Consider the following 27,984-nt stretch of genomic DNA (forward strand, 5'->3'; position numbering starts at 1 on the left):
TCACATTGCTCCTCCTGCTTGAGGAGGGAGAGGGACTGTAAGAAGGAATCAAGCATAAGGAAACTGGCATGGAAAAGATTCAGCAGCCTCTTTCTCCATCAAATAGATTGCTACCTTATTTCCTAATACATAAAATTCCCCTGGAGTCTTTGGATATTTTGAAACACTTTTATAATTTGCTATCTGATATTGTAATCTTCTCCTAATAACCTATGTTGTTTCTTTGCTGATAGAATTAACTTACACTCCCAGAGCAAATAGAGGTTAAACACTGTAAATTATAATACAATGTATGAGAATTGATTGGGAATTCCAAAATCCATACCTTACTTTTGTACTGGGTATAGGAACTATATGATTGCCACTGTTACTCCTTTGTAGTTCATTGTTAATGAGTTCATGGTCAGCTCAATCAATTTTATTATCACAAAGGTGGAACTTTTTCAACAGTCTTATTGACACTTATAAATTACAAAAAAAAAAAAAAGTCTTCCTTTATAAATGTGAACTATATCCAAACCAGGAAAGTTGAAACACTATTGATTCATATCAAAAATTACTAATTGTTTTTTTCTTGTAGGTAATGCTTTACAATTTGTAATCTAAGAAGCTATACTTTTCAGGTGAAGTGAAGTGAAGTGAAGTCGCTCAGTCATGTCTGACTCTTTGCAACACCGTGGACTGTAGCCTACCAGGCTCCTCCGTCCATGGGATTCTCCAGGCAAGAATACTGGAGTGGGTTACCATTTCCTTCTCCAGGGGATCTTCCCAACCCAGGGATCGAGCCCAGGTCTCCCACATTGGAGGCAAACGCTTTAACCTCTGAGCCACCAGGGAAGCCCATACTTTTCAGGTAGCCTTTATTAATTTATTACTAATAAGTTATACATAAAACTTATTTCTCTTAAGTGGCTGATTCAGTTCAGTTCAGTTCAGTCGCTCGGACATGTCTGACTCTTTGCGACCCCATGACTGCAGCATGCCAGGCTCCTTCTCCATCACCAACTCCCGGAGCTTGATCAAACTCATGTCCATTAAGTCGGTGATGCCATCTAACCATCTCATCCTCTACCATCCCCTTCTTCTGTCTTCAATCGTTTCTAGCATGAGGTTCTTTTCCAATGAATCAATTCTTCACATCAGGTGGCCAAAGTATTGGTGTTTCGGCTTCAACTTCAGTTCTTCCAATGAACACCCGGGACTGATCTCCTTTAGGATGAACTGGTTGAATCTCCTTGCAGTCCAAGGGACTCTCAAGATTCTTCTCCAACACCACAGTTCAAAAGCATCAATTCTTTGGTGTTCAGCTTTCTTACAGTCCAACTCTCACATCCAATCATGACTACTAAAAACAATAGTTTTGACTAGATAGACCTTTGTTGGCAGAGTAACATCTCTGCTTTTTAATATGCTGTCTAGGTTGGTCATAGCTTTTCTCCCAAGGAGCAAGTGTCTTTTAATTTCATGGCTGCAGTCACCACCTGCAGTTATTTTGGAGAACAAAAAAGTAGAGTCTCTCCTTGTTTCCGTTGTTTCCCCATCTATTTGCCATGAAGTGATGGAACCGGATGACATGATCTTAGTTTTCTGAGTGTTGAGTTTTAAGCCAAATTTTCACTGACCTCTTTCACTCATCAAGAGGCTTCTTAGTTCTTCTTCATTTTCTGTCATAATGGAGGTGTCGTCTGCATATTTGAGGTTGTTGATATTTCTCCTGGCAATCTTGATTCCAGCTTGTGCTTCATTCAGCCTGGCATTTTGCATGATGTACTCTGCATATAAGTTAAATAAGCAGGGTGACAATACACAGCCTTGCCGTACTCCTTTCCTGATTTGGAAACAGTGGCTGATTACACATGTATTTTCCTTGTATATCAAAAGATGCATATCAAAATATATATATTAATGAGTGGATATATATAGCTCTCTTCTATAACATAAGCCAGTAAATATCAATTTTGAAAATGAGGACTAGTATAAAATACAAAATTGTAAAATATATAATAAACTGAAGCTTTGTAAAACTTGAGAATTCTGAATTTTTGCCAGTGATCTGTACAAAACTCTGAGGGCTGAAGATTTAAGGGATATATAATTTAAGAAAATCAGAAAAAAATAAAGTATGTCAGTTATTAGAAATTTCCCACTGTCTTTTTGCTTTGGAATAAAGACCATCTAGAAACTTTTTAAAATATCTGAATTTGGCAATAAACCATCATTTGTCTATGCCATTATGTGTGAATGGTCATGATTATACTCCATAGCTGATTGAATATAGTAATAAGTATGTAAAATGTAGGTATTCCTACTAATGTCAATGCATTAGTAGTTATCATTGCTTAAGATCATTAATCCTTTCTTCCTTACATGCCATATGGAAGACATTTAACTAGTTATTTTTCAATCTCTTTTGAATTCTAATGCTATAACTTTAAACGCATTGAGTAAGGTATTTGTGGTACCCTAACAGGCTCTATGGAGATGCGATGGCAAAAAACTGACACCTTAGGAGCCAATACTCGTCTGTATCACTGAACCCCCAGAATTACCTTCTTGGCAAATATTGGCAAAACAAATGCTAAAAACATGATTAACAGCTGAGCAGAGTGATAGTACTTCAACAGGAAGCAAACATGCCCAGATTTCACAAAAGGTAGGTAAAGTAATTTAATAGCGGAAAAATATTTGATGAATCACTTAAATAATATAAAAGGTGTGATTACAATTTCTGCAAGAAAGGTAAACTACTATGATAGCTCCAACTTATCTCAGTTCAGTTCAGTCGCTCAGTCGTGTCTGACTCTTTGCAACCCCATGAATCGCAGCACGCCAGGCCTCCCTACCAATCACCAACTCCCAGCTTCACCCAAGCTCATGTCCATCGAGTAGGTGATGCCATTCAGCCATCTCATCCTCTGTTGTTCCCTTCTCCTCCTGCTCCCAATCCCTGTCAGCATCAGGGTCTTTTCCAATGAGTCATCTCTTCTCATGAGGTGGCCAAAGTACTGGAGTTTCAGCCTCAGCATCTGTCCTACCAATGAATACCCAGGACTGGTCTCCTTTAGGATGGACTGGTTGAATCTCCTTGCAGTCCAAGGAACTCTCAAGAGTCTTCTCCAACACCACAGTTCAAAAGCCTCAATTCTTCAGCACTCAGGTTTCTTCACATTCCAACTCTCACATACATACACAACCACTGGAAAAACCATAGCCTTGACTAGATTGATGTTTGTTGGCCAAGTAATGTATTTGCTTTCTAATATTCTGTCCAGGTTGGTCATAAATTTCCTTGCAAGGAGAAAGCAGCTTTTAATTTCATGGCGGCAACCACAATCTGCAGTGACTTTGGAACCCCCCAAAATAAAGCCAGCCACTGTTTCCACTGTTTCCCCATCTATCTGCCATGAAGTGGTGGGACCAGATGCCATGATCTTAGTCTTCTGAATGTTGAGCTTAAAGCCAACTTTTTCACTCTCCTCTTTCACTTTCATCAGAGGGCTTTTTAGTTCCTCTTCACTTTCTTCCATAAGGGTGGTGTCATGTGCATATCTGAGGTTACTGATATTTCTCCTGGAAATCTTGATTCCAGCTTGTGCTTCTTCCAGCCCAGCGTTTCTCCTGATGTACTCTGCATATAAGCTAAATAAGCTGGTGACGATATACAGCTTATCTCAAATATTTATGAAAAACAAAATATATATGGCAAGTGCTACAGTAGTTTAGAGTATCTTTTTTTAACAATACTTTGTATTAACATTATCAAAATGGAAAATATTTTCGAGAAACACTATGAATTTTGATATTATAATAGGATTATGGGCAGGAAGATAAACCATCAAATTCTGCTTTGTCATTTGTTCCTTCTCATTGAAGGATTCTTGAGGACACAGTAAACATACCAATAATCTCGGGAGTTAAATTTTAACAGCAAGTGCAGTAGCACAAGGACTTTATGCAATAGTGATAAAAGTCTGGAATGCATCATGAAAATTGTGCTTGCTAAATACTCCTGGCCCCTTCATTTCCCCTAAATTTTAAGGTAGCTCTATCAGTGTGCTTTGCAGGGTGCTATTCAGAGAAAGGATGGTCAGGGCTCCCCAGGAGACTTCCAGATCCCATCCAGACACAGTGACTTAGAGAAAGAGAAACATCAGCCTCCCTGGTGACTTGGTCCTGCCAAAGTCTGAATCAGGAAGATCGAAATGAAGATGGGATCCTACCCTTAAGTAAACCCTGTGCATTGTAAGGTCTGGCCTTTAATGGACTCTGCTTCTATCCTGTCACATTGCTCCTCCTGCTTGAGGAGGGAGAGGGACTGTAAGAAGGAATCAACTATAAGGAAACTGGCATGGAAAAGATTCAGCAGCCTCTTTCTCCATCAAACAGATTGGTACCTTATTTTCTAATACATAAAATTCCCCTGGAGTCTTTGGATATTTTGAAACACTTTTATAATTTGCTATCTGATATTGTAATCTTCTCCTAATAACCTATGTTGTTTCTTTGCTGATAGAATTAACTTTCACTCCCAGAGCAAATAGAGGTTAAACACTATAAATTATAATCCAATGTATGAGAATTAATTGGGAATTCCAAAATCCATACCTTATTTATGTACTGGGCCTAGGAACTACATGATTGCCACTGTCACTCCTTCGTGGTTCATTGTTAATGAGTTCATGGTCAGCTCAATCAATTTTATTATCACAAAGGTGGAGCTTTTCCAACAGCATTATTGATACTAATAAATTACAAAAAAAGAGAAAAAATCTTCCTTTTAAATGTAAACTATTTCCAAACTAAGAAACTTGAAACACTATTGATTCATATCAAAAATTACTAATTGTTTTTTTCTTGTAAGTAATGCTTTGCAATTTTTAATCTAAGAAGCTATACTTTTCAAGTAGCCTTAATTAACTTATTACTAATAAATTATAAATAAGATTGATTTCTCTTAAGTGGCTGATTCAGTTCGTTTAGTTCAGTTCAGTCACTCATTCATGTCTGACTCTTTGCAACTCCATGGACTGCAGCATGCCAGGCGTCCTTCTCCATCATCAACTCCCAGAGCTTGCTCAAACTCATGTCCATCAAGTCAGTGATGCCATCTAGCCATCTCATCTTCTGCTGTCCCCTTCTCCTCCTGCCTTCAATCATTTCATCAATAGCATAAGGGTCTTTGCCAAGGAGCCAGTTCTTCACATCAGGTGGCCAAAGTATTGGAGTTTCAGCTTCAACATCAGTCCTTCCAATGAATATTCAGGACTGGTTTCCTTTAGGATTGACTGGTTTGATCTCCTTGCAGTCCAAGGGACTCTCAAGAGTCTTCTCCAACACCACAGTTCAAAAGCATCAATTCTTTGGTGTTCAGCTTTCTTTATAGTTCAACTCTCACATCTATACATGACTACTGGAAAAACCATAGCTTTGACTAAATGGACTTTTGTCAGCAAAGTAATGTCCCTGCTTTTTATTTTATTTCTTTTTCATTTATTTATATTAGTTGGAAGCTAATTACTTTACAATATTGTAGAGGTTTTTGCCATACACTGATATAAATCAGCCATGGATTTACATGTGTTCCCCATCCTGAATCCCCCTCCCACCTCCCTCCCCATCCCATCCCTCTGGGTCATCCTAGTGTACCAGCCCTGAGCACTTGTTCATGCATCAAACCTGGACTGGTGATCTGTTTCACAATTGATAATATCCATGTTTCAATGCTATTCTCTCAGATCATCCAACCATCGCCTTCTCCCACAGAGTCCCAAAATCTGTTCTATATATCTGTGTCTCTTTTTCTGTCTTGCATATAGGGTTACCATTACCATCTTTCTAAATTCCATATGTATATGTTAGTATACTGTATTGGTGTTTTCCTTTCTGATTTACTTCACTCTGTAGAATGGGCTCCAGTTTCATCCAGCTCATTGGAACTGATTCAAATGTATCCTTTTTAATGGCTGAGGAATATTCCATTTTGTATATATACCACAACTTTCTTATCCAGTCATCCATTAATGGGCATCTAGGTTGCTTCCATGTCCTGGCTATTATAAACAGTGCTGCGATGAACATTGGGGGTACACGTGTCTCTTTTGGTTCTGGTTTCCTCGGTGTGTATGCCCAGGGGTGGGATTGCTGGGTCATATGGCAGTCCTATTTCCAGTTTCTTTAAGGAATCTCCACACTGTTCTCCATAGTGGCTGTACTAGTTTACATTCCCACCAACAGTGTAAGAGGCTTCCCTTTTCTCCACACCCTCTCCAGCATTTATTGTTGTAGACTTTTGAATAGCAGCTATTCTGACTAGAGTGAGATGGTACCTCATTGTGGTTTTGATTTGCATTTCTCTAATAATGAGTGATGTTGAGCATCTATTCAAGTGTTTGTTAGCCATATGTATGTCCTCTTTGTGAAAATGAGTATATTACCTAAAGCAATCTATAGATTCAATGCAATCCCTATCAAGCTACCAACATTATTCTTCGCAGAACTAGAATAAATAATTTCACAATTTGTATGGAACCACAAAAAACCTCGAACAGCCAAAGCAATCTTGAGAAAGCAGAATGGAACTGGAGGAATCAACCTGCCTGACTTCAGGCTCTACTACAAAGCCACAGTCATCAAGACAGTATGGCACTGGCACTGGCACATTTCTCTTTGGAGAAATGTCTATTTAGTTCTTTGGCCCATGTTTTGATTGGATCATTTATTTTTCCAGAATTGCACTGCAGGAGTTGCTTGCATATTTTTTAGATTAATTCTTTGTCTGTTGCTTCATTTGCTATTATTTTTTCCCATTCTGAAGGCTGTCTTTTCACCTTGTTTATAGTTTCCTTTGCTGTGCAAAAGCTTTCAAGTTTAGCTAAGTCCCATTTTTTTATTTTTGCTTTTATTTCCAATATTCTGGAAGGTGGGTCATAGAGAATCTTGCTGTGATTTATTTCTGATTTATTATGTGATTTTGCCTATGTTCTCCTCTAGGAGTTTTATAGTTTCTGGTCTTACATTTAGATCTTTAATCCACTTTGAGTTTATTTTTGTGCATCGTGTTAGAAAGTGTTCTAGTTTCATTCTTTTACAAATGGTTGACCAGTTTTCCCAGCACCACTTGTTAAAGAGGTTGTCTTTTCTTCTTTGTATATTCTTGCCTCCTTTGTAGAAGATAAGGTGTCCATCAGTATGTGGATTTATCTCTGGGCTTTCTATTCTGTTCCATTGATTTATATTTCTGTCTTTGTGCCAGTGCCATACTGTCTTGATGACTGTGGCTTTGTAGTAGAGCCTGAAGTCAGGCAGGTTGATTCCTCCAGTTCCATTCTGCTTTCTCAAGATTGCTTTGGCTGTTCGAGGTTTTTTGTGGTTCCATACAAATTGTGAAATTATTTATTCTAGTTCTGCGAAGAATAATGTTGGTAGCTTGATAGGGATTGCATTGAATCTATAGATTGCTTTAGGTAATATACTCATTTTCACAATATTGATTCTTCCAATCCATGAACACGGTATATACCATGTCTCTGCTTTTTGATATGCTGTCTAAGTTGGTCATAGTTTTTCTTTCAAGGAGCAAATGTCTTTTAATTTCATGTCTGTTATCACCATCTGCAGTGAATTTGGATACCAAAAATGTAACGTCTCTCCCTGTTTCCACTGTTTCCCCATCGAACTGTCATGAAGTGATGGGACTGCATGCCATGATTTTAGTTTTTTGAATGTTGAGTTTTATGCCAAGTTTTTTCACTCATCTCTTTCACTTTCATCAAGAAGCTCTTTACTTCTTCCTCACTTTCTGCCATAAGGGAGGTGTCATCTGCATATCTGAGGTAATTGATATTTATCCTGGCAATAACTCTGCATATATGTTAAATAAGCAGGCTCACAATATACAGCCTTGACGTACTCCTTTCCCAATTTGGAAACAGTGGCTGATTACACATGTATTTATCTTGTATATCAAAAGATGTAAAAGATGTATATCAAAATATATATTAATGAGTGGATGTATAACTCTCTTCTATAACAGAAGCCAGTAAATATCAATTTGGAAATTTAGGACTAGTATAAAAAATAAAATTATAAAATAGATAATAAACTTAAAATTTGTAAAACTTGTGAATTCTGAATTTTTATCAATGACATCTTTAAACGTCTGAGGGTTGAGGATTGAAGGGGTATAATTTTCTAACTTAAGAAAATTAGAAAAAAATAAAATAAAGTATATCAGTTATTAAAAATTTCCCCATGTCATTTTGCTTTAGAATAAAGACCATGTAATAACGTTTTAAATATCTGAATTTGACAATGAAAACATCATTTGTCTATGCGATCATGTGTGAATACTCATGATTATATTCCATAGATGATTGAATATAGTAATAAGTATGTAAAATGTAAGTATTCCTCTTGATATCAGTGCGTTAGTAGTTATCCTTGCTTAAGATCATGCATCCTTTTTTCCTTACAAGCCATATGAAAGACATTTAATTAGTTATCTTTCAACCTCTTGAGTTCTAATGCTATAAATTAAAACTCATGAATAAGGTATTTTTCTTACCCTAACAGGTTCTATGGAGATATGATGGCAAAAAACCAGACACTTTAGGACACAACACTCGTCTGTATAACCCGGAATGAACTTCTTGGTAAATATTGGCAGAACAAATGCTAAAAACATGATTAACAGCTGAGCAGAATGATAGTACTTCAATAAGAAACAAACTTATCAACTGTTTATTATTAAAACATTCAGAATGAAAACTTTACTTCTGTGTTTTTACTCCCAACAATAGAGGGGAGAAGGAAAATATATCATAGTTGGCACTGTATTCTACCTGGTAATGTCCCTTATGCCCAGAATTAAATATCTTCATTTTGCCTGTATTTGTTTCTAACAGTGAATAGCTTAATGAGTTGTTGTTCTACCTCTGAATTCTTTCCTTACACCTATTGGTTCTCCTGTGTAAGAGTATTTTAAATGCTATTGATAAATAACAGCTTCTTATTTATTACCAGTGACTCTCCATTTTCTACCAAAAAAAAAAAAAAAAAAAAATTCCACAATCATTTTCATGAACTGGTAGCATATTTCTTAATAAAATGAAGATTCTCCTTTCTTTCCTTCCACTGCCACTACAATTACCCTTTCTGTGACCTTGACACCATTCTCATCAGATTAAATGACTTCCTTAATCTTTAAGAGAATATGTTTCTGAATGCCCCCTTTTATGCATATGTGGTTTCTTTATGCAGAGAGTTCTTTAAGAAGTTCATCTACCAATCTTGAATTCACTTGTGAAGTTCAAGTGACAAAGCACTTGTTTCATAAAGTCTTCACTTATCTCTCCAGCAGACAGGACGTTCTGGCTGTGCGTCTGAAAGCACTTTAAATGCAGTTTCCTGTATGTAACCATCTGTTATCTTTAAAATACACTGCTTTTTACAGTGCTTTATAATGGCCATTTCTCATTTTATTCTGAATTATAGTTAACAATTTTACTGACAGTCACTCAATGCTAGGTCATCCAAAAACCAAAGGCTTTATAACTCACGGTGGAACCAACGGCACTTATGAGGCCATCTACCATGAGGTTCTTATGGTGGGCTTTCCTGTGTTTGCTGATCAACCTGATAACATCGCCTGATGGACCACAGCACACCAGGCTTCCCTGTCCTTCACCATCTCCCAGAGCTTGCTCAAGCTCATGTCCATTGAGTCAGTGATGTTACCCAACCATTTCATCCTCTGTTGTCTCCTTCTGCTTTAACTCCTCACTGTCATCAGTAGGCAGATCGTTCACACAAAAAAATCTATATGGCAATAGTGATCATAAATTATACAATTGACCAGTCAAATTTCATTGATATCTTTAGTATTGATGCATTACACTCAAAAAATCAGAACACACATCCTCAGTCTTTGCAGACTGCAGGATTTCTGCTGCTTTTTCATTTTAGTCCAGAACTTTCCCAAAATAATTTACATTGGTTTGCAGTTGGTCATTTACTGTTTTTGCTGTTTCTCTGAGGGACACAACTGTTGTGACCTCATAACCCTCCATCTTGTTGATGTCACCTTATCTCTAATTCTGTGTCACAGCGACTGCAGACACAAGAGTCTCTCACTTGCTATTTTACACTAGTCGTCTTTCTCACAAAATATAATTGATGTGTGTGTACAAGATGGGTGACAGCACTGACAAATCAATACTAAACACACTGTATCATCTCGAAATGTTCTGCACTTTGCCTTCTCATTGGATTTCCACATCTGCTGACTATTCATGTAATCTATTTTTTTAAGTAATAGGAGTTATAAATTAACTTCTGGTTGATTCCTTCTGGATATAAGCCTGAGCAATAGCAAAAGTTCACAGTAATTATTTAAAAAGTACTACATATGAGCAAGATGTCTATGAAAAGGCTCTCGCTTCTGCTGCTGCTACAGCTGACTTATTACTTTAGCGCTGGGAGTTGTGGAAAGGTGCTGGTGTGGCCAGTGGAATTTAGTCACTGGCTGAATATAAAGACAATTCTGGATGAACTTGTCACAAGGGGTCATGAAGTGACTGTTCTGATATCTTCAGCTTCCACTATTACTAATTCCAGCAAACCATCGACTATGAACTTTGAGACTTTCCCTGTATCTTTAACAAAAAGTGATTATGAGAATTTTATAGAACTTCTTCTTGAGAAATGGATGTATGCGGCGAAAGATTCCTTTTGGTCCTATTTTTCAACAGTGAAAAGTTTATTTTGGGAATTTTTTGATACTGCTATAACTATGTGTAAAGACGCTGTTTCCAACAAGAAATTAATGACAAAACTAGAGGAATCAAGGTTTGATATCCTTATTGCAGATGCCGTTGGGCCCTGTGGTGAACTGCTGGCTGAATTACTTAAAATACCATTCGTGTACAGTCATTACACCTCACCTGGCCATATAATTGAGAAGAATAGCGGAAGACTTCCATTCCCACCATCTTATGTACCTGTTATGCTTTCAGAATTAAGTGATCGCATGACATTCATGGAGAGGATCAAAAATATGTTATATACACTTTATTTTGACTTTTTCTTCCCGACATACTATGAGAAGGAGTGGAATCAGTTTTACAGTGAAGCACTAGGTAAGTTGGGCTTCCTCATAGGTCAGTGGTAAAGAATCTACCTGCCAATGCAGGAGACACAGGTTCGATCCTTTGGTCAGAAAGATCCCTTGGAAAAGGAAATGGCATACAATTCCAGTGTTTTTGCTTGAGAAATCCCACGGACAGAGAAGCCAGTTGGGCTATATCCCATGGTGTTGAAAAGAGTCAGTGGTAACTTAGCAACCAAACAGCTAGGTATGTCATGTTTTAGTTGGTATCACTAAGTCCTATTTTTCCTAGTGCCTTGGAAGTTGAGTTTGTATAAATATAAATTCACAAAATTTATCTCAAATAAGTGAAACAGTGAAATAAAAATATTAAATGACCCTCAATCTAACCAATATTATGCAAACACTTCAATTATAGGGTAGGGTAAAGCCCATTACTAGTATTGGATAGCAGGAAGTCATTTACCACAAATTGAAGTACCTAGGACTTCTGCAAGTGACTATCCAAATTACAAAATTTCTTTTTTTAACTTAAAATCATTAGGAATCTCATAAACTGTCTTGATAAATGAAGACATGTACATTGAGAGTTATATACATATTTGTAGTACAAATATCCAGCTAGCTTTTAGAAAATGTTTCTACTTGTGTAGAAACAGATGTATTCTGGATTTACTTAATTATCCTAGACTATGCTATGTTATATATTTATCAAACAACAGACACATTCAAACATCTTTGGCCTCAACATCCCAAGTTGTTTTACAAAAATTATCTAATGCACACACATGACAATAGTCTCATTTGATCAAACATTTGTTGGTTTTCTTTTTACTTTCAGGAAGACCTACTACCTTATCAGAGACAATGGGGAAAGCTGAACTGTGGCTCATTCGAACCTACTGGGACTTTTCATTTCCTCGTCCACTACTCCCAAATGTTGAATTTGTTGGAGGCCTCCACTGCAAGCCTGCCAAGCCCCTGCCTAAGGTCACCTACTCCTCCTTGTTGTTCTTTGAGAATGTTGTGTTTTCAATAGGGATCATTCTGTATTCTTTCTTTGGAATGTTTGATTACAGGTAGTCAGATGTGGAAACCTGGATAAAGTGAACTTCCACTTAGAAAGTGATGTATTTCTATATCAACACAACTATCTGAATTTCATTATCATTACAGAATAAACTAGAATACATGGGACACTTTGATAATATGTCTAATATGTCAATTACATTAGAATTTCATTATTCAACACATAGACAAGCATCATTCATTAAAGGACATTTATATTTATATTTTATATAAAATATATATTTTATATAAATAAAATAATAGTTATATTATCACCTGGTGATGCCATCCAACCATCTCATCTCACTATAATATGTTACATTATAATTGTATTATAATTATTATAGGATAATTTTGTATATAGCATATTCCAGAAGTGAGGGCTAATATAATCAAATCGTGTAGGCACAGTTTCTACCACCTGACGGTCCACCTGGAATGACAGAACACAATCAAGTTGTAAAAAATGTTATAATATGGAAATATCAGAGTGTTAAAGAAATATTCAGCATGAATCATGGAAAGGATCTCTGAGTCATAGATGACTATGATATCTGAAGGATGCTCAGGAATAAACAGAAGGAATAGGGCAGGGTTGAAAGAAGATATGGGCTTCCCTCATAGCTCAGTTGGAAGAAGATATAAAAGAAAGGTAGGTGGAGTAGTTATGACAGTTGCCAAAAAGTCCAAGTTTAGTCTAGATAAGAAAAAGCTAAATAAAGAAGAAGATGGTGCAGATGAGGTAAGTTAGAAACAGATAATTATAAAGATTTGAAACATCTAGTAGGGGCATTGGGAAGAATATTGAAAGGATTAAGAAAGAAAGAGATGGTGGTGGTGGTGATTTAATCTCTATCTTGTCTGACTCTTTCAATTCCATGTACTGTAGACTGCCAGGCTCCTCTCTCCATGGGATTCTCCAAGTGTGAATACTGGAGCAGGTTGCCATTTCCTTCTCCAGAGGATCTTCCTAACCCAAGAATCGAGCCCGAATCTCCTACATTGCAGGCAGATTCTTTACCAACTGAGCTATGATGAAAGCCCTGAGAAAGAGATAGTCATATATTATGTAAAAATAAAAAGCAAGATGTAGTCACTGGGTTGGATTGTAAATGGTTAACAGTAGGAAGAGACCATTTAGCAGATTGTTGATAGATATAGACAATAATGAGTGAAAACTAGAGTACAGTGTTCACAGAGATATTAAATTAACTCATTTTTTTCTTTATTTTAATTTAATTAATTTATTTTAATTGGAGGATAATTACTTTACATCACTGTAGTGGGTTTTGCCATATATTGACATGAATCAGAATGATTTACTTTAAATAAATTTAAATAAATCTCTGTATATATATATATATATATATATATACATTTATATATAGAGTCATTTATATTGTTGGGAAAAGGCATTTATTTTAGCTAGTGCACTGGTGAAAAGCCTTAAAACTTACAAAAATACTTTAGTATTTCATCTTCTTCATCTGATCGCCAAAACCTTAAAAATTCCTAACATTAAAAATGTTGACATCAAATGCTGCTGCTGCTGAGTCACTTCAGTCATGTCTGGCTTTTTGTGACACTATAGACTGTAGTCCTCCAGGCTCCTCTGTCCACGGGATTCTCCAGGCAAGAATACTGGAGTGGGTAGCCATTCCTTTCTCCAGGGGATCTTCCCGACCAGGGATCAAATCCTGGTTTCCTGCACTCCAGGCAGATCCTTTACCAACTGAGCCACTAGGAAAGCTCAAACAATGCTAAATTATACTAAATCATATATAAAAATGTTCACTTGAAAAATACCAAATATAATAAGATCACAGTTTTCTTGAAGGTTAAAAAAGCATAAGCTAGATTTACAATTTTCAGGATATATATCATAGTGTATACTTGATTATAGGAATAGAGTAGATATTAAAATGAAAACACAAATTTTATCATAATCTCTTCAATGTCCACCCATGTAGGCAAAAATAGCAGGATTTCTTTCTTTCTTGTGGGTGAATAACATTCCATTCTGAGCATGTCTGTCTGTGTGTATGTCTGTGGGTATCTATGAAACATCTTTAATTAATTCATCCATAGATGGGAACTTAAGGTTTTTCCCTTAGCTAATTGTGAATAATGCTACAGTCAACATGGGAGCACATATACCTCTTCACTATCCTGTTCTTATTTCCTTTGACTATATACCCGGAAGTACAATTGCCAGATCATGCAATAGATGTATCTTTAATTGTTTTAGAAACCTTCAATTTATGTTCCTTAAGGGCTAAACCAACTTACATTCCCACTGAGAGTGTACAAGCATTCACTTTTCTCCACATTCTCACAACAATTTTCTCTTCTTGGTTATAGACTTTTAATAGAGGTGAGGTAATATCTGATTGTAATTTTGAAATACTTTTCCCTGATGATTACTGATGTGGAGTATCTTCTCCTATACCCGGTGATCATGTAGAAATCTTCTTTGTCAAGTGTCTATCTTGTTCATCTGCCCATTCTTTAACTGAATTTTGTTGTATGAGTTGTGTGTTTATTCTGGATCTTAACCCCTCATTCAATATGTGGTTATAAAACTCTTCTTCCATTCTGTAGGTCGCATTTTCATCTTGTAGATCTTTTGCTGTGCAGAAGCTTTCAAGCTTGATGTAGTGTAGTCCCACTCATGATTTTTTTCTTTTCTTGTGGTCTTGATGTCATATAAAAAAAAAACATTTTCAAGACCAGTGCCTAGGAGTATCATCATTATACTTTCTTTTACAGATGTTATGGTATCTGGTCTTATGTTTAAGTCTTTGGTTCATTTTGAGTTGTTTTGGTGATGGTATAAGATAGAGGTCTCGTTTTTTTGTTTTTTCATATATTTATCCAGTTTCCTCAGAAAAGAAAGAAGTGACTGATATTTCCACAATGGATATTCTTGTTTCCCTTGCTCCTTTATTGAATATTAGTTGAACCCTGTATGCTCTTCCATGATCTCTGTGTCTATTTGGGGGCCAGTACATTATTATTTGAAATATTGCAACTTTGTGGTAAATATGAAATTTGAAAGTGTGAGTCTTTTGGCTTTTGGTAATGTCAATATTTTAATAGTATTAGTCTTCTGGTCCATGTTACATGATGACTTCCATCTATTTGAGTTTTCTTCTAATTCTTACAAATTCTTATATTTATCACTATACAGATATTTTGCTTCACTGATTAAATTTATTTTAGTTAATTTCTTGCTTTCGATGCTATTGTGAATGGGATAGTTTTTTTTTCAGATGTTTCATTATTAGTACACTGAAATGGAACTGAATTCTATATAGTGATTTTATATCTTGCAACTTTACTGAATTTGTTGACTAGTTCAGGGATTTTCTTGTTGTTGTTGTTGTTGTTGAATCTGTGAAATTCTCTGTACAAAAAAAGTCAGGTCTTCTATAAAAAATAAAAATTTTACTTCATCCTTTCTATTTAGGATGTCTTTTAATTCTTTGTCTCACCTAGTTGCTCTAGCTAGAGCTTCTATTAATATATTGAATCAGTGTGGGAGTAGGCATCCTTATTTTGTTTCTGATTAGAGGAAAAGCTTTCAAGTGTTCACTATTGAGTATAATGTTAGCTTTGGGTTTCTCATATATGTTCTTTATTACATTGAGGTATTTTCCTTCTATACCCTATATGTTGAGGGTTTCATCATGAAAGAATGTCATACCTTGTCAAATGTATTTTGGACATCTATTGAGACAATCAAGTTATTTTATAGTTCATTCTATTTATCCTTGCATCCCAGAGATAAATCTCACTTGGTCTTAGTATATAATTCTTTTAATGTGTTCTTGAATTTGGCTTGTTGATTTTTTGCTGAGAATTTTTGCATCAATACTTGAACTGGATATTGACTTTAGTTTTATCTTCTTGTAATGCCCTTATCTACTTGGTATCATGATCATGATGATGACCTTGTAGGATGAGTTTGGAAATGTTCCTACCCTTCTCTTAAATTTTTAAATTTTTTTTGAAAATCTGGCATTAATTTTTCTATGATACTTCATAGAATATGTCAGTGAAGCCATCAGGTCCTGGGCTTTTGTGTGTTGATAGGTTATTGATTACAAATTCAAATTCTTTACTTATTAGGACTGTTCAGATTTCCTACTTCTTCCTGATTAAATCTTGGTGGGTTCTGTTTTTAAGAAGTGCTCCATGCTTCTCATATATGTATTAATAATTTCTTAGCTTGTAATTATTCATGGTAGTCTCAGGATCCTATGCATTTTTTCAGTATCAGTTGTAATGTCTCCATTTCATTTCTAATCTTATTTATTTGAGTCACTTTTTTTTCTTGATTAGTCTAACTAAAGGTTTTCAATTTTGTTTATCTTTTTGACAAGACACAGAAGGACAAATACTGTAAGAAATTCTGACATGTGTAACAACATGAATGAACCTTACATTAAAGGAAAATAACTAGTCAGAAAAAGACAAATACTGTACAATTCAACTTATACAAAGTATCCAGACTAAACTCATTTGCAGAAACAGAGTAGAATGAAACTTGCCAAAGGGTGGAGAAAGAGGAAAGTAGAGTTTCTTAATGATCATAGACTTTCAGTTTTGTCCGATGAAAAAGTTCTGGAGATTGGTTGCACAATGTGGGTATACTTAACACTACTATATTATACACTTAGGAACAATTAAGAAAGTAAATTTTATGCCATGTGTATCTTACTACAATATTATTGTAAGAAATGACTACTCTAATATCTCAAGGCAATTTCTGATTTTCTCTCTTTAGTTGCTTATAGAAATTCCTTCAATAATGTATGCTATGCTGTTGCTCTTTTGTGATGGAGCAAATTCTTTTTTCACAGGAAATGGAAGAGTTTGTGCAGAGCTCTGGAGAAAACGGTATTGTGGTGTTTTCTTTGGGGTCAATGGTCAGTAACATGTCAGAAGACAGAGCCAAGGTGATTGCATCAGCCCTCGCTCAAATTCCACAAAAGGTAGATACAATAACTTAATCACGGACAACTATTTAATGAGTCTGTTAAACTCTGTAAAAATCTGATTTTAGACATTTACAATCAGAAAGGTAAATAATATGATAGCAGCAATTTATCTCATATATATATATATATATATGTATATATATATATATATATATATATGTATATATAAACCAAAATATACAGGGCAGGTGCTACTGCAGTACAGGGAGTGCCTTTGATCCATGATAATTTTAATTATTCAACATAGTAATCAAAAAGAGTGATATTTAAGAGACACAGAGTGAATTTTGGTGTTATTAAGACAAAGGTAGCATGGGCAGGAAGATTAACCAGTAAATTCTGCTTTGTCACCTGTTCCTTTTCTTTGAAGGACTCCTGAGGACACAACAGACATACAGATGCTCTCGGGAGTTAAATTTTAACAATAAATGTAGTCATGCGATATTGATTCAAGTCAAACAATTACACTGTTCATTGTATTTGGAAGTAGGGCTTAATAATTTGTAATTTAAAAGAACAAACTTCTTCCGCAGCACCGATTAACTTATTATTAAAAGATTATGCTGTTGTTGTTCGGTCATTAAGTTATCTGAATCATTGCAATCCCATGGACTACAGCATGCTAGGCTCCCCTGTCCTTCACTATTACCCAGGGTTTGCTCAGATTCATGTCCATTGATTTAGGGATGCTATCTAACCATGTCATCCTCTGCCAGCCCTTCTCCTTTTGCCTTCAACCTTTCCCAGATCAGGGTCCCTTCCAATGAGTTATCAGGTGGCCAGAGTATTGGAGCTTCAGCATCAGTACTTCCAATGAATATTCAAGATTGAGTTCATTAAAGATTGACTGGTTTGATGTCCTTGCAGTCCAAGGGATTCTCAAGAATCTTCTCCAGCACCACAATTCAAAGGCATCAATTCTTTGGTGCTTAACCTTCTTTAAGGACTTCCTTGGTGGCTCAGACAGTAAAGCGTATGCCTACAATGTGGAAGACCTGGGTTCTACCCCTGGGTCAGCAAGATCCTCTGGAGAAGGAAATGGCAACCCACTCCAGTACTCTTGCCTGGAAACTCCCATGGATACAGGAGCCTAGTAAGCTACAGTCTGTGGAGTCCCAAAGAGTCAGACACGACTGAGTAACTTCACATTATCTTACCTTACCTACCCTTCTTTACTGCCCAACTCTCGTATCCATATATGATTACTGGGAAAAAAAATAACTTTGATTATATGGACCTTTTTTGGCAGATTGATGTCTCTGCTTTTAATACTCTATCGAGATTTGTCTTAGCTTTTCTTCCAAGAAGCAAGTGTCTTTTCATTTCACGGCTGCAGTCATGATCCACAATGATTTTGGAGCCCAAGAAGATAAAATATGTCACAGCTCCCACATTTTCACCATATATTTGCCATGAAGTGATGGGACCAGAGGCCATGAACTTATTGTTTTGAGTGTTGAGTTTTAAGACAGCTTTTTCACTCTCCTCTTTCACCCACATCAGGAGTCTCTTAGTTCCTCTTCACTTTCTGCCATTAGAGTGGTATCATCTGCATATCTGAGGTAGTTAATATTTCTTCCAGCAATCCTGATTCCAAATGTGAGTCACCTAGCCCAGTATTTTACATGATGTACTGTGCATATATAAGTTAAATAAGCAGAGTGACTATATACAGCTTTTTTGTACTCCTTTCCCTATTTTGAACCAGTCTGTTGTTTCATGTCTGGTTCTACCTGTTGCTTCTTGACCTGCATACAGGTCTCTCAGGAGGCAGGTCAGATGGTCTGGTGTTCCCAACTCTTTAGGAATTTTCCACACTTTATTGTGATCCACACAGTCAAAGGTTTAGTGTAGTCAATGAAGCAAAAATAGATGTTTTTCTGGAATTCTCTTGCTTTTTCTATGACCTAATGAATGATGGCAATTTGATCTCTGGTTCCTCAGCCTTTTTGAAACCCAGATTGCATATCTGGAAGTTCTTGGTTCATGTACTGCTCAGGCCAAGCTAAATGATATTTGAGTATTACCTTGCTACCATGTGAAAGGAACATAATTTTGCAGTAGTTTGAACATTCTTTGGCATTACCCTTCTTTGGGTTTGGAATGAAAACTTGCCTTATCCAGTCCTGTGGCCACTGCTGTGTTTTCCAAATTGGCTGGCATAGTGAGTGCAGCACTTTAACAGTATCATCTTCTAGAATTTGAAATACCTCAGCTGAAACTCCACTAGCTTTTTTCGTAGTAATAGTTCCTAAGGTCCCATTTTCTTCACACTCCAAGATGTCTGGCTCTAGCTGAGTGACCGCACCATCACGGTTATCCACGTTATTAAGGCCTCTTTTGTATAGTTCTTCTGTTTATTCTTGCCACCTCTTCTTAATATCTTTTGCTTCTGTTAAGTTCATACAATTTCTGTCCTTTATAGTGCCCATCTTTACATGAAAGGATCCCTTGGTACCTGTAACTTACTTGAAGAGACCTCTAGCTTTCATATCCATTGATTTCTCTATTTCTTTGCATTGTTCACTTAAGAAGGCCTTCTTTTCTCTCCTATCTATCCTCTGGAATTCTGCATTCAGTTGAGTATATCTTTCTTTCCCTTTCTCCCTTGGCTTTCACTTCCCTTCTTTTCTCAGCTATTTATAAAGCCTCCTCAGATAACCACTTTGCCTTCTGGCATGTCCTTTTCTTTGGGATTGTTTTTATCACTGCCTCCTGTACAATGTTACACACCTTTAGCCACAGTGCTTCAGGCACTCTGTATATCAGATATAATCCTTTGAATTTATTCATCACCTCCCCTGTGTAATTTTATGGGATTTGATTTCTGTCATACATGAATGGCCTAGTAGTTTTCCCCACTTTCAATTCAAGATTTTCTTCAATTCAAATCTGAATTATGCACTAAGGTGCTTATCATCTGAACCACACTCAACTCCAGGTCTTCTTTTGCTGACTGCATAGAACGTCTCCATTTTCAGCTGTAAAGAATATAATCAATCTGATTTTGATATTGACCATCTGGTGATGTCCATGTATAGAGTCATCAGTTCTTAGAAAAGGATGTTTACTATGACCAATGAGTTCTCTTGACTAAAGTCTGTTAGCCTTGCGTGCTACTTTTAGTACTACAAGGCCAAACTTGCCTGTTATCTTAGATATCTCTTGACTTCTTACTTTTACATCCCAAACCCTATGATGAAAAGACTTTTTCTTCTTTTCTTCTTTTTTTTTTTTTTTTTTTAAGTGTTAATTCTAGAAGGTCTTGTAGGTCTTGCTGAATCAATCAACTTCAGCTTCTTCAGCCTTAGTGGCTGTGGCATAGACCTGGATTGCTGTGATGTTAAATGGTTTGCCTTGGAAATGAAACAAGATCATTCTGTTGCTTTTGAGATTGCACCCAAGCACTGCATTTCTGATCTTTTTGTTGACTGTGAGGGCTACTCCATTTCTTCTAAGGGATTCTTAACCACAGTGGTAGATATAATGGTCATCTGAATTAAATTCACTGAACTTGTCCATTTTAGTTCTTGGTTTCCTGAGATATTGATGTTCATTCTTGACATCTCCTGCTTGACCATGTCCAATTACCTTGATTTCATTGGTCTAACCTTCCAGGATCCTATGTTTTTAACAGCATCAGACTTTCACCACCAGACACATCTACAACTGAGCATCATTTCTTCATTGGCCCAATCACTTCATTCTTTCTAGAACTCTTAGTAATTGCCCTCCACTCTTTCTCAGCAGCATATTGGACACCTTCTGACCTGGAGAACTCATCTTCCAGTGTCATATATTTTTACCTTTTCATATTATTCATGCAGTTCTCATGGCAAAAATACTGGAGTGGTTGGCCATTCTCTCCTCCAGTGGACCATACTTTTCAGCACACTCCATTATGACCCGTCTGCCCTTGGGTTGCCCTGCATAGCATAGCTCATAGCTTCATTGAGTTACACAAACCCCTTTACCATGACAAGGATGTGATCTATGAAGGGGCTAATAAATTATAAATAAGCTAAAATATTAATCTTAAGAGATTGATTGCATACATTTTCCTCTTTGTAATCAAAACATGTAAAATTCTAATAAAATAACTTCCCATTTTAACTACTTGATATAATTAAACTCTTCTATAACAGTCAAAAATAAATAAACCAGTGACCATTGAATCTGAAAACAGCACTCCATATAAAGAAAGCAACTAAATGTGTAGGTTACATGTAATCTGCCACCAACTTATTGTGATAGAAACAAAATCAGCTATCCATGGAAGAAAAGTTGTGATAAACTTAGACAGCATATTAAAAAGCAAAGACATCACTTTGCCCAGAAAAATCCATATAGTCAAAGCTATGATTTTTCAGTAGTCATGTATGGATGTGAGAGTTGGACCATAAAGAAGGCTCAGTGCCAAAGAATTGATGCTTTTGAATTGTGGTGCTAGAGAAGACTCTTGAGAGTCCCATGGAGTGCGGGATCAAACTAGTCAAACCAATGGAAATTAGCCTTGAATATTCATTGGAAGGACTGATGCTGAAGCTGAAGCCCCAATACCTTGGCGACCTGATGCAAAGAGATGACTCATTGAAAAAGACTCTGATGCTGAGGAAGATTAAGGGCAGGAGGAGAAGGGAGTGATAGAAGATGATTTGGTTAGATAGCAACACCGAATCAATGGATATGAATATGAGAAAATTCTGGGAGATAGTGAAGGATAGGGAAGACTAGCATGCTGCAGTCCATGCAGTGCAAAGAGTTGGACACAACTTAGTGACTGAAAAGCAACAACAAAACAGTTTTTTAAATATTTGAGTTGTTCATTGAAAATCTCACTTGTCTGTGCCATCATGTGTACATAATTAACACATCAAACATAGGTATTCCTATTTATGTCTTTGTATTAATAGTTACCATTACTTAATATGTCTTAATATCCTTACATGTCATGTAGAGGACATGTAATTCTATGTATTTGAGAAATTATTAGTATAACTTTGATGTTCAACTCATAGAATAAGGTATTTCCTTTACCTTTAACAGGTTCTATGGAGATATGATGGCAAAAAACCAGATACCTTAGGACCCAACACCCGGTTGTATAAATGGCTTCCCCAGAATGATCTTCTTGGTGAGACTTGTCAGAACAAATAATGAAAACATGAAACAGCTGAGCAGAGTGAGAATGCTTCAACAGAAAACACACTTACAAAGCAATTATTGAAACACTGAAAAAGAAAACTTCACTACTTTCTTATAATTTTCTTTGCTATGGGAAAAAAGGAGAATATATAAAAGTTGTCATTTTATTCTACATAGTCACATCCCTTACAGCCAGAATCTTTACTTTAGCTGTAATTGCTTCTCACAGTGAACTTTTCAGTAACTTCCCGGATTGTTGTTCTCTCTCTGAATTCTTTCCTTATACTTATCTTTTCCATTCTGTAGAAGTATATTAAATGCTACTAAAAATGAGAACTCTCCTGCCATTACCAGTGACTCTCAATTTTCTGTAAGAAAAAATTCACAATCATTTCTGTGAAGCAATAACACACTTCAAGATAAAATTTAGCTTTCCCTTCCTCTGGTTCCAGTGCCATTAACATTATCCTTCTTTTCCCCTGACACCATTCCTATCGAAATAAATGACTTTCTCTATCTTTAGGAGAATAAATTCCAGCATGCCCTCCTCTTTTTTTGCACATGTGGTTTCTTTTACCCAGAATGCTTTTTCAAGTTGTTCACCTGCCAATCTTGGATTCATTTGTGACGTTCAAGTCACTCAGTGCCTCTTTCACAAAGTCTTCATTTACCCCTTCAGCAGACATAGCCGTTTCTTCTCTGAGTTCTGAAAGCAAGTTAAAAACACTTTCATATACATAATAATCTGTTATCTTAAAGATAGTGCTTCTTCCAGTGCCTTATAATAACCACTTCTCATTTTATTCTGAGTTATAATTAATAATTTTACTAAAATCCACTCAATCCTAGGCCATCCAAAAACCAAAGCCTTTATAACTCATGGTGGAAGCAATGGCGTTTATGAGGCCATCTATCACGGGATCCCTATGGTGGGCACTCCTTTGTTTGATGATCAAGATGATAACATCGCTCGAATGAAAGCCAAGGGAACAGCTGTCAGGTTGGATTTCGAAACAATGTCATCAAGTGATTTGCTCAACGCATTGAAGGAAGTCATTAATAACCCTTCGTGAGTACATAGTTCAGTTCAGTTCATTATATATATATATATATATATATATATATATATATATATATATATATATATATATATATTTGTTACTAGCTACTCTTTCTAGAGAAATTCTCATCTGAAGATCAGGGAGGGAGCCATGAGTCTTAACATAAGCACAATGAGGTGTAAGATTTGCTCGATGCTTTGAAAACAGACAATAATAACAGATTGTGAGTGTCACATTCAGATTTTTTCATGGTTTTATGGAAAAGGTTTGTCAGTGGTTTAAAGATAGTGGAGAAATTTTGAAAAACTTAATCATTAGAATGCGAAGAACTACTGAAATGGTAATAGAAGGATTAAGAAGCACTGAGAACAGTTACTGTAGGGAACCATGAATGCTGTGGATCCTCATCTGCCCACTTTACTCTCTTTCAGCATGTGAACTTCTCAAAGGTTTTAAACTCTTAAAATATGGTTTATTTTCATAAGTACCATGAAATAATCCATTAATCCATTTCAAATTCTGATTACATTTAATATTTTCCAAGTTTTCTATGCTAATATTTTGACTCCATCTCTGATAAATGACAAACAGCTATAACTTTCTAATTACCCAGTTTCAACTATGTATATACTATTTATAAAGGTGGGTATATTCTTGGTTTTTTTTTTTTTTTTTTTTTTTTACTGTGGTCATTTTGTCTTGTTTGGAAGAATTATAAAATCTAAATGTAATTGACTTGGGAGGAGTATGCTGATGTGAAAATGTGAAAGTGTTGGTTTCTCAGCCGTGTTTGACTCTTTGGGACCCCATGGACTCTATCCCACCAGACTCCTCAGTCCATGGAACTTTCCAGGCAAGAACATGGGAGTAGGTAGCCATTCCCTTCTCCAGAGGATCTTGCTGACCCAGGTATCAAACCAGGTCTCTGCATTGCAGGCAGATTCTTTACATCTGAGCCACCAGGGAAGCCCATATTTGGGATATTCCTTTTTTTAAAAATGCTACACAATTTCTAAAGGTTATTTTCCATTTAAAGTAATTAGCAAATAGTGGTTAAATTTCCAGTGTTTTGCAACACCTCCTTGAGCTTATATTATTCCCAATAGTTTTGCCTCCTACTCCCCCACCCATGTGATTCTACTCCCCCAAATCTGGTAACCAATAGATTGTTCTCTATATCTGCTGCTGCTGTTGCTGCTGCTGCTAAGCCGCTCCAGTCATGTCCGACTCTGTGGGACCCCATAGACGGCAGCCCACCAGGCTTCCCAGTCCCTGGATTCTCCAGGCAAAAACACTGGAGTGGGTTGCCATTTCCTTCTCCAATGCATGAAAGTGAAAAGTGAAAGTAAGGTCGCTCAATCGTGTCCGACTCCTGGCGACCCCATGGACTGCAGCCTACCGGGCTCCTCCATCCATGGGATTTTTCAGGCAACAGTCCTGGATTGGGTTGCCATTGCCTTCTCCGCTATCTGCTAGTCTGTAATAATATTTTGATCCCATCATTGATAAATGGTAAACAACTAGAATTTTCTAATTTACTCAATTACAACTATGTAGATACAGCTTATAAATTTAAGTTTATTCAGAGTTTTTTATTTGTGCTTGTTTTTGTCTTATTTGGAATAGATAGTTATGTTGGGATATCCCTATTTCAAAGCCACATTTTCTGAAAACAGAAATATTTGATTTCCAAATCACTTCAGGATATACATGAATTTCAATCACACAATTATATTAATATCACAAATATGATATATATATATCCCTTTTTTTAATCATAATGACTTTGTAAAGAAAACATTTTGAGAATGTGTCAGTAATGGCAGCAAAATGCATTTTGTGTTTTATAAGCAGTGTTATTTAAATTTAATTTTAGCACAGCTATTGTCCTAAGTGAGCAGCATGAAAAGCAATTTTTTTCTTTTTTTAAAAGAAACAACTCTATCATTTGCTGTTTTTATGGAAATGTACATATCTCTAGTATTTATATGTCTTTTGAATTTTTAATAGTGTAGTGTTGGTGTCAAAAATGAAGATGTACTGAATGTTCATGATATGCTACATGTTGTATTTAGTAAAACAGTGTTACTTTACACATATTAAGTAACTTCTTTATCGTAGTCTATTCCTATTGTATTAAAAATATATTTCCAGGATTACTGTAGTCTTCTCAAAAACCCAGTTCTCCTCCTGTGTTTTTGACAGAAAAGGGAGAAAAGTTACTTCCATTGTTATTACTACATTGCCATGATACAGTACTTTGTGATTTAAAGTTCATGAGCTATATCTCTTTATTCTTCTTTCTTGTCTATTAGTCTGCCAGCATTTCAACAGTAGAAACAAGTGTGTCTGCAATGCCTGAGAGTGAAATGTTGAGCCTTCTCCAGAATTTCTAGAACGAGAACCAGAACAACAATACTAGTAAACATCTGCTGAGTGTCTACTGCATGCTAGGAATGCCTCTAAGAATCAGTAAAATATTCTCAAAATAATTAGATAAGGTACTATTCCTAGCCATTTTATATAACAATGAAAAACTGAGAAAAAGGTTCTATCATGATTGAGCACTCTGAAGTAAAATTAAGAGTTTAAAAAATAAAAAAAGTTTTAAAACTTTAATAAAAAAAAATTTTTTTTTTAAATCTGAGGAACAGAAAGAATAAAAAAGCAGCCAACAAAGTAAGAGTCAGGAATCAAACTGACTCAATCTACTTCCACACTTGCAACCACCACTTCACGAATGTAAGATCAGCCCTGTCTGGACATGTCTCCAAACCTCATCACTGATTTACCTGCTATACCTGGATTATAACGTTTTGAAATACATCTACCAGGTCTATTAACAATTCTTTACGAGATAATTCAAACTTTGGACAAACATATTACGAATTTTTTTTTTTTATTGCCCTTTGGGACAGCTCATTCCATTCTTCAGAATGTACAATCTTGTTCTCTCCCATTTTCTTTCTTTTCTTTGTAGTTTGAAATGCTATGCATTTAAGAAATCCTAGCCCTTAAGATAATATCTCAATAATCACCTAAGAGAAAATTATCTATTTTTCTTCCACTCTGTGTTGCACTCGTTGTAACCATCTGCAAGAAAATTTCACATATTTGCCTATTATAGCTCATTCCATAAATGATCACTGTTTGATTTTCCTTCAGCTACAAAGAGAATGTGATGAGATTATCAGCCATTCAACATGATCAGCCGATGAAGCCCTTGGACAGAGCAGTCTTTTGGATCGAGTTTGTCATGCGCCACAAAGGAGCCAAGCACTTGCGGCCAGCTATCCACGACCTCACCTGGTTCCAGTACCACTCTCTGGATGTTGTCGGGTTCCTGCTGGCCTGTGTGGCAACTGCCATGTTTGTCATCACAAAATGTTTTCTGTTTTGTTGCTGGAAGTTCACTAAGAGAGGAAAGAAGGGGAAAAGAGACTAACTGTATCTGAGACCTCAGCACAGGGGTCCCCAGCCTCTGAGATCTAATGCCTGATGATCTGAGGTCAAGCTGATTCAATAATAGAAATAAAGTGAGCAATAAATGTAATGTGCTTGAATCGTCCCAAAACCATTGCTTCCTACCCCAGTCCATGGAAAATTTGTCTTCCACAAAACCTGAGGCCTAAAATGTTGGGTACTGCTGCTCTAACAGTTCTGCCTCATAAATAGAACTCCTCCATAAAACTATGTGGGTATGTATTGAAATTTATTATTTTAATGCAAAAGTTGTACTAAAAAGATATGATTGAATTTAACGGTTTTTCACATGTTGAGTGTAGAAACAAGAACAGTGAAAGTCTAGTCATAGTATCAATATTACTTTGTAGATATTCAGAATTTTGTCTTCATTTCTGTATAAATTTTATAGCTTTTCCTTGCTATAGAAATTGTTCAATAATTGGAATTCTTTTGAAAGATTCACCCTTTACTTTTATTTGTGAGACCACTAATAGTTCTTCATTTTTATTGTGCATCTAGCCTCAACATCACTTTTTACCTAAAGCCATGGCAAGACACTTGCCTTCATCCAGTTAAACTCATTTGCCTTTGGAGTGTTTGTGGAATTAGAAGTATAGCAAATGCTACATGCTTCCTTTTATAGAATTGAGATATTTGCAAAAATCTTTGATTTCATGACCTAATTCTCTTTTTGTCATCCACCATTTATTCACCTATTATTTTCACTCCCATAATCAGCCTTTGCTAATGGATATAAGTTCTCAACTGTATGTTAGGAAAATTATAGCCTGAACTCTAAAGGGACTTTTGAATTTTCATTCTCTCCAAAGCTACCTGAATATATCTATGATCTTATCCATATTGATATACATAGCTAAATCTATGTATATTTTTACAATTCAAGACACAGAACCACTTACTTGCAGATATGATGAAAAATTCAATGGGTTGGTTGAACATAGACTGAATTATTTACTATTATATTATATAATATGGGCTTCCCTGGTAGCTCAGCTGGTAAAGAAACCACCTGCAATGCAGGAGGTCCCAGTTTGATGCCTGGATTGAGAAGATTCCCCTGGAGAAGGGATAGGTTACCCACTCCAGTATTCTTGGGCTCCCCTGGTGGCTCAGATGG

General features: G+C 36.1%; 1 protein-coding gene across 4 annotated transcripts; it reads left to right on the forward strand.

Annotated features, from left to right (window-relative positions):
* Positions 1-10,405: 10,405 nt before the first annotated feature.
* Positions 10,406-26,985, forward strand: LOC133058540 (UDP-glucuronosyltransferase 2B4-like). 4 transcript variants are annotated; one of them, XM_061145247.1, is made up of 6 exons: positions 10,406-11,135; positions 11,946-12,094; positions 17,038-17,169; positions 22,222-22,309; positions 23,170-23,389; positions 26,547-26,985. In XM_061145247.1, the coding sequence occupies exons 1-6, from the start codon at positions 10,406-10,408 to the stop codon at positions 26,824-26,826; spliced, it is 1,599 nt and encodes a 532-aa protein (XP_061001230.1). In that variant the 3' UTR covers positions 26,827-26,985. The 4 variants fall into 4 exon arrangements, with proteins under 4 accessions (XP_061001230.1, XP_061001231.1, XP_061001233.1 ...); XM_061145248.1 differs by having other exon boundaries at positions 10,415-11,139; positions 11,950-12,094; XM_061145250.1 differs by having other exon boundaries at positions 10,415-10,883.
* The last annotated feature ends 999 nt before the right edge of the window (positions 26,986-27,984 follow it).

Source organism: Dama dama, chromosome 6 (assembly GCF_033118175.1).
Source record: "Dama dama isolate Ldn47 chromosome 6, ASM3311817v1, whole genome shotgun sequence".
NCBI lineage: Eukaryota > Metazoa > Chordata > Mammalia > Artiodactyla > Cervidae > Dama > Dama dama.